General features: G+C 45.0%; 2 protein-coding genes across 3 annotated transcripts in view; one reads left to right on the top strand and one right to left on the bottom strand.

The window, feature by feature from the left end:
* AGMO (alkylglycerol monooxygenase) overlaps window positions 1–10,706 on the top strand; it is a 53,075-nt gene extending 42,369 nt beyond the window's left edge. Inside the window, exons 12-14 of one of the 2 annotated variants that reach the window (XR_013621080.1) lie at window positions 5,085–5,190; window positions 9,355–10,042; window positions 10,130–10,706. Coding sequence is in view for 1 of the 2 variants with exons in the window: in XM_068132855.2 (XP_067988956.2) it covers window positions 5,085–5,190; window positions 9,355–9,420 (172 nt within the window). In the remaining variant the exon portion in view is untranslated. Of the gene's footprint in view, window positions 1–5,084; window positions 5,191–9,354 lie in introns of both variants that reach the window. The other variant, XM_068132855.2, reaches the window with a different exon arrangement.
* Window positions 10,666–16,315, bottom strand: part of LOC137438011 (ETS translocation variant 1) — a 58,680-nt gene continuing 53,030 nt past the window's right edge. The window contains exons 9-11 of the mRNA XM_068132856.2: window positions 15,434–15,606; window positions 14,881–14,982; window positions 10,666–14,032 (exon numbers count right to left, since the gene is read on the bottom strand). Coding sequence (XP_067988957.2) covers window positions 13,802–14,032; window positions 14,881–14,982; window positions 15,434–15,606 — 506 coding nt within the window. The 3' untranslated portion in view covers window positions 10,666–13,801. The remainder of the gene's footprint in view (window positions 14,033–14,880; window positions 14,983–15,433; window positions 15,607–16,315) is intronic.

Below are 16,315 nucleotides of genomic sequence, written 5' to 3'. Positions count from 1 at the left end.
GGAGGTGTGCAGGTGGGCGGACCAGCTGGGAGCGTCACACGACCCAGCCACCGAAATTGTGCGGGGGCACCGAGTGATGAATCGGGGGAGTGAGACCCCAACTTGAGAAGCACCACAGTTTGGTCAATGGGAATTGGTTTTTAGAACCCATAGTGTAAGTTGGCCAATGGATTGGCAGGGAAAGACCCCGGGTAATGTAAAGTTGTTAAAGTCATTTAGGAAATAGTTAGGATTGATGAACCTGTCGCACCATACGCAGCCACTTACCTGAGGTGGTGATGATGACTCCACACCTGTGTTCCTTTGTTCTGTGTTGCAGGAAAGGAGAATTGCTGTGTGGATTTGTGAGACGCATCACGACGTGGATGAGACATTGGGGTGATTCCATCTACTCCCTCCTTAGGAGGGACTGATGATGAATTGGTGATGGCAAATTTTGATGTTGAGTTGGAGATGGCAAATTTTGATGAGAGTTGGAAATGGCAAATTTGATTGGTTAGGAGGGAGAGAAGACGAATTTGGTTGATGGGAGGAACGGGGAAGACAGTAGGGACGTTTGTTGATGTGTAAGGTAGATGTTTATGGGTAGTGTTGTGTTTTGTGGATACAGTAAGGGGTAAGGGAGGGGCAATGTAGGTTACCTGGTTGGGGGGGGGGGCGTACGGTAGGAACGTACCTGTCTCACCTGGTTCCCATGTGCCCCCAGTGTGCATTACCTTGAATTGCGTGCACTTTTGCGCCCTTACCAACTTACTCACTTGTCTTCTTTTGTCTCCCACCTCCGAGGATCTGGCTTTGGGGCAGAGAGAGAGGAGAGAGAGGTGCTGGCTCTGCAGTTGTGGGCCTGTACTTCCGCTGCTTGCTGCCTGGATTGATACACCATATGGACGGGCAATTTTGGTGGCCGCCCACAATGGACCGCAGTTCTTTTGCGGGCAAGCACCACCCGTTGATGGACCTCTGGGTCAACGTGGCACCTATGCCATACAGGTGAACCACTTTTAGTTGGCCCCCCTGACGGCCACAATTTAGAAATGGACGCGGTTGGCGCCTTTCTTTATTTCTAAAGAAGCCAGAAGGCCAAGTGCACTCCATGAAGACAAGACCAGCGGCAGAACATCGGCCGGCTGCGACACCACCGGTGACCATGGACACTTGATTGTGCATTTATTATTGAACTCTTTATTGGTGCACCGGATGGTGCTGACTGTGCATAATGGGGTGGTGCTTTTGGTGCTTGGACGGGGTGCTCTGCACATTATTAAAGGCCGTAGGGCCACAGGGCACTCGTGGGTTGGTGTATCGATGCTGGCATGCGTGCTCTCCCTATGCATAACATCTGCATGTGTTCCTCAAAGAACAGGTCCTGGATCGTAGTGTAAATATCAGTGTAGTCTTGTGTAAATGATGCTCCCTACCGGCTGTATGTTTAGTTTGAGGATGCTTTCCGCGATTCGGTTATCCTGTGGGTGTGTTTCTGTTAGGAGAAGGGTGCAACGTCGCAGGGGGACATATTTACTCATTTGTGAACATCTGTAAAACTGTCGCACTCAGGGTTGAGTTAATAGTAGAGGGAACTACATCTGAGTGCCACACTAACGTAGGTAAAAATTTATCGGGTCGGGACGCCCGAGGTAGAGAAGGGTGCAATGTTGCGGATATGGGATTTGCATCCATCCATATCCGCTTGTAAATATTCCCCTATTTCCTCAATACTTCCCAGCTATCCCCAATCCCCCATTCCCTAGTCCCATTTTCTGTAAACAACACTCTGTAGACCCGACCTCCCCCTATTTCCCCCCATTAAATGTCGCATCCAGGTCCACCGCATCTCACGTAGACAACTATAGGACATCTTGCTAGTTATTCTTAGTCTATGTCAGTTAAGGATTCGTTTCCATTAATTCTGACCCTTCGTTGCACCAGAATGTGATTGTATGGCACCGTTAGGAAGTTTAGGACCTCCCAATACCTCCCCGCAGCTCTTCCTCACGGTTCAGAAACAACAACAACAACAACAGCAACAGTGGCGGCATGCACAGGGAGTGCGCGTCCTCACTCCGGCTTGGTTGGTAGGGGGTGTTGGGAGGGCACGAGGCCTTCCCCACGAGCCGCCATCAAACATGTGCTCGACGGGGTTACCAACTAGGGGCTCCCTGTCAGCTCCTCGTCAAGGGCGGAGCCCGGTAACCCCCGCACCCAATGGAAGCGGCGGACCGGTCCCATCTGGGGCGGAGCCAACCAGCCGAGGGCGTGTCACTCCCCGTTGAGCATGCGCAGCCGAGGGAGTGGTGACGTCAGAGGCGCGCTGAGCTTGGAGAAAGAAAGACGCCACCTCCGAGCGCTGTGAGGCCTCCCTGCATCTCTTGGACCGTGCTTGATCCTGTCCCCGAGCCAAGGTGCACCTTGTGCTATCGACTACCTGTCCCTTCCTGCCATCAATCCCTGTGTAAGTCAGCCTTGTTCCGTTTGTCTGTGGTCTGTCTGGGATAAGATAAGACTGTAACTAAGTGCCTATCTCTTCTGTGTTTTTTACCTCACTCTACCTTGTAATCTACCCCTTTTCTCCACCACTAATTATACCCTCCTCCGGAGGTCTTGAGAACTGTACCCCTTGCGTCGTTTCATCTATCCCAGTCGTTGTGTCCTTTCCATCATTGATTTAGCATAGCGCGATTTGGTCAACGTTTGGGTGGAATCGGGGTCTAGTCGGGGAATAACTGTTAGGTCGCGGTAATACACCACCGCTCGGTCGAAATAACATCTAACCGCGATCCGTAACAATATATACCTGTCAGCAATGGGTGTGGCTGAAACAGCCGAATCCACTAATTAGAAGGGGTGTCCGCATACTTTTGGTCATGTAGTGTATATATATATACTGTCACGCGAATCCCTCAGTTAATACCGTAGGATTGCGGATGGCTCAAACGGACTTAAATGGAGGCGACGATCAATTCGGATTCGACTAACAAGCACGGGAGGAAGAATGAAGAGGAAGAAGCGGCAAGCACGTACCTGTAGATCCGACGGCAGCTCTCGTCTTGCAGGGGATTAACTCAAACGAACACAGGATTTGGAATAGACAATAAAATACTACAAGGGTTTATTTACAACACATAGCAGGACAGGAAAATAACGCGCCGGTAAATAAATGTCCTAATCAGGACGTCCCCACACAGACTTCAAATACAGGACAAAGGAAATGAATTAAATCAAAGAAAACGTTCGTTGTGTATTTGTGTGAGATGTGGTGCGTGCTTATCTTTGTCTGTAGTGGTGCGTCCGTCGTCCAACGCGGCTCCCTCAGTCCGCCTCGCTCGCGCGCTCCGCCAGGGCCGAGCGACCCGCTCAGCGGCACGCCCCACTCCAAGCTCCTCGTCGGTCGCAGACAAGGTCCCGTTCGCTCACAGCACCGAGCCTCGCTCCAAGCTCCGAGCACCAAAAACACCAAGAACACCCCAGGGAAGCGAGGGCGAAGGAAAACCAGGGCAGAAACCAGCCAAGAGTCCAGCGCAGAGCAGCACAAGCATGAAGGATCGATCTCCAACACGAAGCACGAAGGGTCCAGCGCGAAGGGAACAAGAGAGTACGAAGAACCCCAGGAAAGCACAGAGAGGGAAATGGAAGAGAGGGAAATGCCGGCGAGCCAGCAGTTTTATCACTTGCCCTGTGACGTCAGTTCTTTCTCTCTCCAACCAGCGCAGTGACCCTCGTCTTCCAGAATCTTCTCACCGCGCTGGTGTCCTCTCATTGGCCGAGTGCTTTCCGCCCCCCCATGTTATGCCATCCTCGTGGCCAATCACAAGTCCTTCTTTTCCCTCCAATCACGGGGCAGTTCTCTGTCCCTCCTATTGACCAATCACCCTTCCTCCCCTACTCTGCCAATCGGCGCCCTGTGGTGTTGCTCGCTCCTCCCCCTGGCCAATCAACAGTCCTCCTGGGCATGACTCCCAGCCTTGCTCGATGCTTGGTGCCATGGTGGCGTTGTATGCAGCCGCTTCCCGCTGGTTTTTCCGGTCAGTCATTGTAAGGGGAGGGAATTTATTTAATGTGTGCACTATGGGACCTATCTAAGTGTCTAAATGAGTGCGTTGCCATAATGGACACTGGGTTGGCGACAGAGGGGACGACAAACAAAGGAATTTTACCCATAATCCCTGCACTAATTAGCATGCCCTGCCCCCTCATGATGGGGACACAGATACGACTTATACCGACATCCGGGCTACACAGAACTTATTACAGGTAGATTCCCTATCACGACAGTCGAGTTACCTACCTATACAGATCTATCTTTATAGGTAGGTAACTATATCTGTATAGGTAACTACTATCTGGTTCTAGATATTCCTCTACCCAAATTCATAACAATATATATATATATATATATATATATATATATATATATATATATATATATATATATATATATATATATATACATATATATATATATATATATACATATATTGTGTGTTTGGTTCTGGGGCCACAAGATAAATTATGCGAGGCTTTTACATCTATTGCTAAAAGGAGAAGCATGTGAGCATGTGTGCATGTGCAGCCACTGCTCGCTTGTATTAACAGGAAATGCTAGGAACTCGACAACTCAGCCACGGATATTTCTCATATCTCCTATATTTTCGTGAGTCTAGGTTGCATGCAGGTTCACAACAATTATGCTGAACCATCTTGGAGTTTCCACTATTTTGGCTAAATCCTGAAAATTATGTTCAAAAGACGATTTGACTTACAGATTTTGCCCTAGCAATGGTTAGTTAAAATTGTCCAGTCTAGCAGAAGCCAGTGGCTGAAAACGCACTGAGCGCATGCACAAAAGGCCTCGTTTGCATTCATACGTCATTTTGAAAGTCCTCTATTCTGGGGAGAATTAACCTGTCCGTAATTCTGGGGGGCATTGACCCCATCCGTAAGGACTGCTTCACCAGTATTGCAAATTCCCAAATAACCCTCAAGCAAAACTGCATCAAAAGCACAGCTGTGCTCTCTGAAATAACAACCAGCACCTAGGTGAATGAGTGAATGAATGAATGAATCTCCCTCCACACTGTACCTGACAGGGTTTCAACTGGTTGGTTGGAAATTTGGAGGTGTGGCCTTTACCTGCTTGGTGATTGGTGGCTGTTTGTTGAGTCTCCTGTTCAAATTCTGCCTTCTCTTTCCCAGGTACTTAGCATGTAACAATGTAACATCTCTTCAATTGTGACTGCCTGAATGTTTGTCAGTATTGTAGTTTGCAATATTTCTATCTAAACATGTTGAGGTGGCATCTAAATCGAATCCATACTTCCTGCAATTGAAATCGATATAAAAATCTGCGTTGTGTATAATTTCACGCAAAACTTTGAGTATACGGTGTGTAATTAAATGATGAATAGATTTTTAATTTTTTTTTTTAATGTTGATCGACTTGTACGTAAACCACAACCAGGATGAGGACATCATTGTCCTTTGAAAGGAATTCCAGGACAAACAGTAAATGTGGGATTTGAACCTGGGTTCTCTTGTTCACGATCTGTTTTCTGATGGGCTTTCCAAACAACCCATAAAGTGTTCACTTTTCAGAGTGACTGCTTTCAGAAAAAAAATGAAAAAAAATTATATATGGCAACTGGACAAGGTGAGCAACAAGACCATGCTTGGTCCCCAACACCATACCCACACACCGTCATGTCCCACCCTGACACAGACCCAGGGATGTTCGGTTCCTGAAAACATAAAACCAACAACAAACACACACATCCACACACCCCCACATATACAAAACCAGATCACAAGTAAGTAATAAAAAGAGCACAGCAGACCATCGATGATGTGATTTGACAAAATACAATCACTCCTCCATTGACCTCATGCTCGGATCTACTGGCCTGAGGAAACTCGCAGGGAAGCGGGTGAAACGTCGCCTGAGACCGGGTCTGCTCTTATTTACTTAAATTAGCAGAGTAGATCTAGTTACTTTTTTGGATGCACCTTTCTTTAAAAAACAAACAAACACACACATATATACAGTCACGTGAAAAAGTAAGTACACCCCATGTAAAGTTTTGACTTTTTCAACATATTTCAACATACAGCTATTTGATCTTCATTTCAACAATATTGATAGATAACGGTGATATAATATAACAAATATCATGAAACATTTACATTTTGTAGTCCATTGTATAATAAACATAAATGCAAATTTCGCATGTGGAAAAAGTAAGTACACCCTTGGCGCTAATAGGTGGTATTGCCCCCTTTGGTAGAAACAACCTCAAGTAGGCGTTTCTTATAACTGTCTACCAGTCTCTGACATCGACTGGGCAAATTTTTGCCCACTCCTCCATGCAGAATTATTTCAGCTGTGCGATGTTTGAGGGGTTTCTTGCATGCACAGCTCGTTTCAAATCCCCCCACAACATCTCAATGGGATTTAGATCCGGGCTTTGACTTGGCCATTCCAGAACCCTCCATTTCTTTCTTTTCAGCCATTCCTTGGTGGATTTACTGGTATGTTTAGGGTCATTGTCATGTTGCAAGGTCCACCTTCGGTTGAGCTTCAACTTTCCGACAGACGGCCTCACATTATCCTCAAGCACCCTCTGGTACAATGAAGAATTCATAGTGGATTATATGATGGTGAGCTGCCCAGGCCCTGATGCAGCAAACCTGCCCCAAACCATAATATTTCCACCACCATGCTTTACAGTTGGTATCATGTTCTTGTGGTCAAATGCTGTCTTTGGTTTTCGCCAAACATGTCTTCTGGTACTGTGGCCAAATAGCTCTACCTTTGACTCATCTGTCCAGAGCACATTGTTCCAGAAGTGCTGGTCTTTGCCTCGGTGTTCAACGTTCATTGGCAAACTTTAGTCTTGCCCTGATGTTCTTTCTGGACAGTAAAGGTTTCCTCCTGGCACACCTCCCATGTAGATCAAATTTGTGCAGCCTCTTTCTAATGGTAGACTCGTGCACTTTGACATCAACAGTGGCAAGAGCTACCTGGAGGTCCCGTGATGACATTCTGGGGTTCTTAGAGACTTCTTTCAGCATCTTGCGGTCTGCTCTCGGGCTGAACTTGCTGGGGCGGCCTGGCCTGAACAAGTTGGCAGTTGTTTGGAATCTTCTCCACTTGTAGGTGATCTTCCGGACAGTCGAATGATTGATTTCAAATAGTTTGGAGATCTTTTTAAATCCCTTCCCAGACTCGTCGGCATCTATGACCTTTTTTCTGAAGGCCTCAGAGAGCTCTTTTGATATAGGCATGGTGACGCCACACACTTCAACAACAAAGAGCAAACCAAACTAAACGTCTGAGGTTTAAATAACAGGTTCCTCCAAGATCCTCTCCAATGATGTTCTAATCATTTGCACCTGAGCTCGTGCACTTGATTCTAATTTTAGGTATTTGAAGTAGTGATAAATGTAGGGGTGTACTTACATTTTCCACATGCGAAATTTGCATTTATGTTTATTTAAATTATACAGGGAGGTGTGACGATTATCAGAAAACTCGTACACCGTTATTTGTAGTCGAATTTCAATTTTTTTTTTTTAAAGACTACATATATAATGCCATGTAATACACTGTAACAAAGACATTTAAAAAATGTAATTCATGTTTGAAAAATGACATCATCTAAATGGCGGCCGTTCTTGTCCAAGCGTTCTTGCAGACGCGTGGAAAAGTTCCAGCATTTCTCAGCACAGCAGCATCCCTCAGCAGTTCCAACATTCTTTCTGCGAACGTAAACCGCCGTACGAAATCATTCTGCTGCAGTTCGTGAACCACCATGATTTTGTACGCGTGATAATGAAGGTCCAAGTGCAAAATTCGACGAACTGATCTGTCTGACATCCGTAGAGCGCGAGCGTGCCGTACCGCTGACCGACGAGGGCTGGCCTCCACAGCTTGTCGAACCCTTTCAATGTTTTCTGGGGTCCTAACGGTTCGATCACCTCCTCAAGCTGCTCCCGGCCTCACAGATCCAGTTGTCCTGAAGTTTTTTACCCACTTCAATATTGTGTTTCGAGACGGAACGGTGCCACGTCGACCAACATTGAAGTGAGTACGAAATCTGCGCTGTGTAAGCACCACCGAACTACCCGTTTGAATAAACGTCTGAACAACAAAGACGCGATGTTCAATCGTCCACAGCTCCATGGCTACTGAAATGGCGCCTAACAACGAGTAACCAACAGCAATCACGCATGCGCTAGAACCCCACTTGCATTGTTATACCCAATTCAAACATGAATTACATTTTTTAAATGTCTTTGTTACAGTGTATTAAATGGCATTATATATGTAGTCTTTAAAAAAAAAAAAAATTGAAATTCGACTAAAAATAACTGTGTACGAGTTTTCTGAAAATCGTCACACCTCCCAGTACAATGTCACACCGTCACACCGTCACACCGTCACACCGTCACACCTCCCTGTACAATGGACTACAAAATGTAAATGTTTCATGATATTTGTTATATTATATCACCTTTATCTATCAATATTGTTGAAGTGAAGATCAAATAGCTGTATGTTGAAATATGTTGAAAAAGTCAAAACTTTGCATGGGGTGTACTTACTTTTTCACATGACTGTATATATTTTGGTTGGTGCACTATATATTATATACGTATACATACCCCATGACTTTTGCTCATTTCAGTTGACGCTGTTGCTGATAACCCGTATTGCTGTCCCGATGTTAAACACCGTACAGTACAATAAGAGTATTAAGATGTTTGGCACACTTTCAGTAGATGATGTAATGAAGAAGGTATGCCTATTTACCAATTGTTGCGGCCTCCTACCACTGTATGCTGTCCATAAAGAATAAGTTTTATGACTTTCCATCACTATACCACATCTGTAAAAGACAAAAACCTACAGAAACTTCTCTAATCATACCACCATAGAATTGAGAGACATCACATCCCTCAAAACATTTTAAAGTCCCTCATTGTCCACACCAGTGGTGATGCATCTGTCCAAAAGTTTAAGGAATTTGTTCAATTTCCTAAAATTATCCACAGACATTCAACAAAGTTCAGTGCTAAGTATGAACACCTAGTGTGCGATTCAAATATGGTCGTGAGTTGGGGCACGAGAGCGAATGTCCCATCAAACAGATATGTCATGGAGAACCTACGAGAAATTGTGGTAAAGAGTTAGATTCCACAAACCGTAGGAACGTCAAAACAATATTCCACTAGCAGGTGAGTTTCCATGAACTGTGTAAAAATTGATATTTTACAAGAATCATCTTTACTGAATTGAGTGAAGCTTTACAAATACATTTACTATTTGCATTACTGGTACTAAAGCTTCTTCTTATTTTCCAGGCCTTCTTTGTGGCATCTGCAACATTTTGGATGGTGCACTTTGTCAGTTCAGATACAAGTGCATGATGTCTCAAAGAAAACATGCAATCCATCACGTCGCCTTTGAACGATTTTTGGCTCAAATCTGCACAGCACCTTGAAAAACACAATCAACAGATTGCAGGGAAGTGTGTACAAAACGTGTATCGAGTGTGTGAAAAACGTTTGTCGAGTGTGTGCAATGTGTCCTGAGCATGTGCAAAACGTGTTCTGGGCGTGTGCAAATGTGTACCGAGTGTGTGCGCAACGTTTGCAGAGTGAGTGTGCAACGTTTGCCGAGTGTGTGCAACGTTTACAGAATGTGTGTGCAACGTTTGCAGAATGTGTGTGCAACGTTTGCCGAGTGTGCGCACAACATTTGCCGAGTGTGTGCACAACATTTGCCGAGTGTGTGCACAACATTTGCCGAGTGTGTGCGCAACATTTTCCGAGTGTGTGCGCAACATTTGCCGAGTGTGTGCACATTTGCCGAGTGTGTGCGCAACATTTGCCGAGTGTGTGCGCAACATTTGCCGAGTGTGTGCGCAACATTTGCCGAGTGTGCGCACAATGTTTGCAGAGTGTATGCAAACATGTTTGCCGAGTGTGTGCGCAATGTTTGCCGAGTGTGTGCACAACGTTTGCCGAGTGTATGTGCAATGTTTGTCGAGTGTGTGTGCAACGTTTGCTGAGTGTGTGCACAACGTTTGCTGAGTGTGTGCACAACGTTTGCCGAGTGTGCGCACAATGTTTACAGAGTGTATGCGCAATGTTTGCTGAGTGTGTGTGCAATGTTTCTGAGTGTGTGCAATGTTTCCGAGTGTGTGCACACTGCACAACGTGTGCCAAGTGTGTGCAACGTTTGCCGAGTGTGTGCACAATGAGTGTGGAGTGTGTATCTGATAAGCTCGACATGTTTTGTGGAATGACACCAAACCAAAAGCCGGATACAAGATCAGACTTGCCACTTGTGATTGTCGATGATTACTGTGATTGAACCGTCTGCATTTTGAGCTATGTGCGCACTGTACTGCAGCTACACGATTGTTTTAACCTGGGATAAAAGTAGCTAATAAATGTGTACACGTTTTCGGAGGAATGTTGAGTTGAAAGTGCGCAACTTACCTACCGATTGAGGCCTGTTTGTTATTCCCATCTGAGCACTTGGCTCAGAATAGTAACATCCTTCATTGGAATCACATACACCATTGATTTGCCCATTGTTACCTAATGTACTTGTCCTGCACTTGATAAATTAATTCATTTGTGCAAATCAAAAGTGCAATTTGTTTTCAATATGAGTTTATTAAAGATCGTAAATATCTTTAAAAATACATCTACAGAGTCGATGTCATATCCTGTGTGGTACACTGGTTCTTTGTGCATACGGAACGGGTAATAACATGAAAGTATGATTATGTGGGTGAAGGATTAGGGGGGCTTTAGAGGGCGAGGGGAATATATAGCGGGTCAAACATGCAGCAAATATGATTACAAGGCCCAGCCTATTATGGCATGAAAGCACGTCCTCGTTCCTTTTTTCACAAATCCATCGTTAAGATGAACAATGTACCTTTGAAAACTTACAATCCCATCAGAAATGTAAAATCTATTATAATACAGTTCATTAAGTTTATTTTCTTCTGTGTTTAAGAGTGACGTCAAAACATTTACAATAACACCGCCTGACGAAACATTTTCGACATTTATCAGAACGAGGTGACGGTCTTGTGGATATTTGTTGAATTGCCTGAAATGTCATCTTTGGTTATTTTTGTGATTCTTTTTAAAAATTCCTTATCCCTGAGCTAAATACCAAATGTTTTCATGCTTTAAGTTTGGTGTAAATCCTACAGCAATCCTCTGCCAGATTTGGCTTTCGATCCAGGTTTCCATCAACTTGTTAAGGTTCCACGGCTGTTGTAAGGAAGGCCATTATTTGGGGGTGGTAAGACATTCGTTTCAGTCGACACGGATTGGAGCAGGATCATCAGGAGTCAGATTGTCAACTCTGGTTTGCGTTAGACCAATATAAAGAGATCCTTCAATCTGCATCAGCCGATCCATCAGAAAACAGTTGCGCGTCACCCAAGTCACCTGTTACCGATTCACCACTTGTAATCGAAAAGCGTCTCAAAAGAAGAGAAGCGAAAAACTCAGTGCGATTCAATCCAATCTCCAATGAACCAGGCAGCCATGAGGAATCCATCCTAGTAGGCCTTGCATGAGAGACAGTACAGAAACCGCTGCGCTTGTGAAATTTTAATTCAAAACATTTTAAAACCTCATTTTCTATCTCCACCGAAAGGACACTTAACATGTTCAAGGTAAACACTTGCATTCCATGACTTGTATACACCGCAAAGTTTTAAACAGCAGTGCAAGGGGGAAAAAAAAAAAAAAACCCTCGGCAACGCTTCTTTCCTCTCCACTTGGAAGTGGCACCAAGTAAGGTAATGCAAATAAATCTTGGCAAAAGCACAGGGATTCCTGAAGTGTCTCCTCAAATTGACTGCCTGAAGAAGCATCCCATGTGACCTCACTATGAAATTGATCTCATATACATCCAACCTGTCCCTAAATCAGGATGCATTGCCTTCCGCATCAGGGTGGGACTCATTCTTTGGGATGACATGAGTAGGATAGGCCTGGAATCGTGTCCAACCAAACAAACAAGCGAATTGGTGTCCCGAGGCACAGTAACGATCCATGTAGTTTGGATCTTGGTGAGGCAGAAAACTCAATGGGAGCTGGCCACAGGCCGCAGGCTTGCATCCAACCCCAAGGATATTTTCGAGTTATCTGAACATGGTATTAATCGATTCCATGCTCCGAGAGGAAGGCCTTGGTCCTTTGCCGCTGGCCATTCGGGCGGACTCTCAAATATGGCATTGACGTGATGCATGTAGCCCCGGTCTGTACATCTCAAGGCACGCATCTCCACTTCCCATTGGACACCAACTATCATTTGTTGTTATGCTGCAATGAAATATAAATTCCGTTCCAGGTACATCGTCTGCAATTCACATCCCGCTGTTTCGGTTATGCTTGATAATGGCCCAAAATGCTTGGCTTCATACCATTCCGCCTTCAAGGTCAGGAAACCAGTGGACCGTTTGTTTTACAGGCCACGGGGAGGATAATTTGGCTTTCATAGTGCAAAAGATTCCATTCTCAACTTCACAAAGTCATGAAGCCAGAGGATCTTCTCGAGCAGAAAACGCCAGTCGAGATCAACAAAGCACGAACACTGTGAAAATCTGCATCGATTGTGGGAATAAGCACAAAACTTCACTGCAAATCTTTTCTGAAGAATACTTTAGAAACCGGAAAACCATTGTGACGTCAGTTTACTGCAAACCTTTTATTCTTGCGTATGACAAATTACAGCTCACAGATCCAAGTCTAACTCAGACGGCCAAGTCACCAGCGCGGTGACCGTCTGTTGTTCGGTGGATTGGCCTAAATCCTTCGTCAATTCTCCATAGGTGACAGTCATTCACAATGTGATGAATACAGTAGTCTGATCTGGGTGCCCACAGTCACATGTTGGGCAGCATTTGAAATTCCATTTGTGGAGGTGGTGTGACATCCTTGCATAGAGAGTACGGATCCTGTTGAGTGCAGACCACCGTTTCCCCGGGGAGGTCCATATAAAAAAAAGGAGAGGAGTTTCTCTTTTTGTGGATGCCCATGAATGCAGTTATTGGATCAGTACCTGGATCTGATTGATGATGTCATTTCCCGTGAGTGTGACATCATTGGATAGGAATTTCTCATAAACACCAGATCGCATTTTTCTCTGAGAACGTCTTCATATCGAAGTGGATTTAATGTTTGAAAATTCATTGTAAAAAAGAAAAGCTGCTCCACAAACATGGCTGAGGATCAGGACATGAGACTGGACATTGGTGCGCCGGGAAACGAGCGAAGGTTTAAAAAATATAGCGATAAGAACATTTGCTTCTTCTACAGGTTACCAAAGCTGGTTGTATTTCCTGGAATGCTAAAAATATTGAATTGCTGATAGAATGCATGGCGTTGCCAAGAATGATGACAAAAACAAGTTTAGAAACCAAGCAACCTTGGCTTTCGGAAATACTGACAAACCATGGACCAGGTTTTCCCGTTTCAAATCTCTACTAAACTGCAGACACCATAATATAGATGATATAGTTTGGGTGTCTCCACAGTCAATACTTTGTGAGCTGGGCTCCACATAAAGGCACAACTGTATGCTGGCATTGACCCATACTGACCTGCGCATAGGCCTTTGCCTTTGCAAGGCTTGGGTTGCTTATCGCCAGAGGTCTAGTCAAAAGCCTTTTTGCAAAAATACTGAGCTATGCACACCCGACAACCTCCAGACTACATCAGTGGGCCAAGAACCTTCAATAATTTCCACTTCCACTTGCAACCTGAGGTATCCTCAGAAAGTATAGGCCTCGGGGACCGATCCTTGCCCAATATCAGCATTAAAGTCGTCAAATGGTCCATTGTAGTGCGAGAGGGGTGGCGGAGAGAGCCTGTGGAGAATACTGAAGGTCCGTCGATGGCTGGGCCGAGGTGCGATGATAAGCCTGTGGCCCTCAGGAAACGCCATTGTAAACAGGGCCTCAGGGTCACACACAAACTTGTAGACGTAGCGCTCTCCAGCAACCTGAAGAAAGCAAAGACAGCTTTGAAAGGCATTTAAGGCAGCGAGACTTCAAAATGATCCTATTAATACATTTTTATACAAATATTGAAACTCATGCAATAACAACGATAGAGTGTGGATGGTTGACATATTAGGTGAGTAATATGGACGGGGACTCAAGGTTGGTGCCTTGCAGACAGGAATAAAAATTGCTTCATTTCACTTGTTTTCTTTTGATAAGTTAGAATTGACAAGATTATTTTCAACTGCTGGAGCACTCGTTCTTGTATTAGCATTGAAATTAGCACTTTTACCTTGAGATCCGAGTGGCCCAACTCGGTCCTCAAGTCTCATTGCTGCACTCGTTTCACTCCACTGTCTGGGTAACGTGGGTCTTCATAGCAATGCCTGCATATGGCTCTGGTGATCCCCCCAAAATCACCGGCGATATGTTCGGGTAGGAATTTGGAACACAATGTCCTCCTCCTTCCGAAATATAACGTGTGATATTTAATGTCCATCAAATGTTAGCAGATGGGACACCAAGCTTAACGTCCACCCGAGGGACAGCCTCTCCCTCAATATGAAACACCAGGATGACAGATCATAGCTTGGTCAGATTCAAACCCAGGCTAGACAGCTCTGATGTGAGTGTGCGTACACTCTGGCCTAGCTAGCCCCTTCTAATAATCATAATGAAAAAAAACAAATGAATGGTTTGAAGCACAAATCAATGTTTAACTAAACATGAGATTGCAGCGTTGTGCTTGTTTATAACACTTCTGATGTCATCAGTTGGTGGTGGACAAAAACGCACCTTGCACTGTATTGGCCCATAATGGTGATCCATTGGGCACAAGAGGTCTCACCTTCTGTAAGATTCCCTTCTCATAGTAATAGCGTAGAGAGCGGCTCAGCTTATCGTAGTTCATGGCTGGACGGTTCTTCTGCATTCCCCACAACCTGGCCACCTTAAACAGTGGAACACAAGGTAACGTTAATATAACAAGTGCACAGGGCGGTTACAATTTGATTTGGACTTTGGCTTTAACGCCAGCAAGTTTGTCACGATTGATGCACAACACTAACGTTCATTTATATAGGCCGAATGATGAAAAAAAAACAGAGAAACTTGCTTGATATAAACACAGATCGGACCCCCTAACTTGACGAGGCAGGAGGTCCCATAACATGGTCTCACAGCACAGATCGAGTCCCATAACAGCACTTACAGGCCTGTCACCTGTCAGTGACAATTGTCGTTTGCCACACGAACACATTCTCTGCCCTGCTGATCACCAATCAGGAGGTTTGCAGTGTGCTCCTTTCGTTAAAAAAGAATTTTATACATACACACACACACACACACACACACACACACACAGTCATTAACCCTTTGGCAAACCCAATGTACTCCATCACCTCTTCTGGCTCTACGAGTTTGAATTCCATTCCACGGCCCGTCCAAGTAATGCAGTGACCACTGCGTGGGTCATCGAGCAACGCAACCAGAAACTGCCAGAGCTGCAAGGATCCGCGCCTCGGACCAAGTGGACGGTCACGTGCCCGGCAGTGCCCTTCCACCTTCATGTCCTCTGTTGGTACAGTGCATATGAGGTCACAGCAGATAACGCCGAGTTACCCCAATCCAGGACCCCCTGCACTGAAAACACACTGTGCAGCAACCCCCTCCCCCGCCCGGCAACGCCGGGTACTTCTGCTAGTATATATATATATATATCAAAGGGAGGGGGAAAGCCCCGGCTCGTTTCTCGGCTTCTACTGGACAAAATCGGCTGCAAATTTCAGAAGTAAATGCTTTGTACGTTGAGGTAATATGTTCCACATTTTAGCAACGTCTGTTTATGCATTCTTGAGTTGTATTTTGACAACCCTCAAATTCACGTTGCTGTCTGTCCGTCCGTCCATCCGTCCACCCAAAATGTGTTGGCACTCAGATCTCAAGGACTATACATTGAAAGTAGCTGAAACTTGGAATATACATCCGTCAATAGATCCAGTTAATGGCTTTCAAAACAAATTCCACTATGTGCCATAGTTTTGCTTTAAACAAAAAATGTTTTGACAACTACACTACATGACCAAGAGTATGTGGACGCCCGAACATCAAACATCTCATTCCAAAATCATGGGCATTAATATGGAGTTGGTCCCCCCTTTTGCTACTATAACAGCCTCCACTCTTCTGGGAAGGCTTTCCACTAGATGTTGAAACATTTCTGCGGGGATTTGCTTCCATTCAGCAACAAGAGCATTAGTGAGGTCGGGCACTGGTGTTGGGTG

The sequence above is a fragment of the Myxine glutinosa genome, chromosome 12 (genome assembly GCF_964187855.1).
Source record: "Myxine glutinosa chromosome 12, kmMyxGlut1.1, whole genome shotgun sequence".
Lineage (NCBI taxonomy): Eukaryota > Metazoa > Chordata > Myxini > Myxiniformes > Myxinidae > Myxine > Myxine glutinosa.
This window is presented reverse-complemented; position numbering and strand designations above follow the sequence as displayed.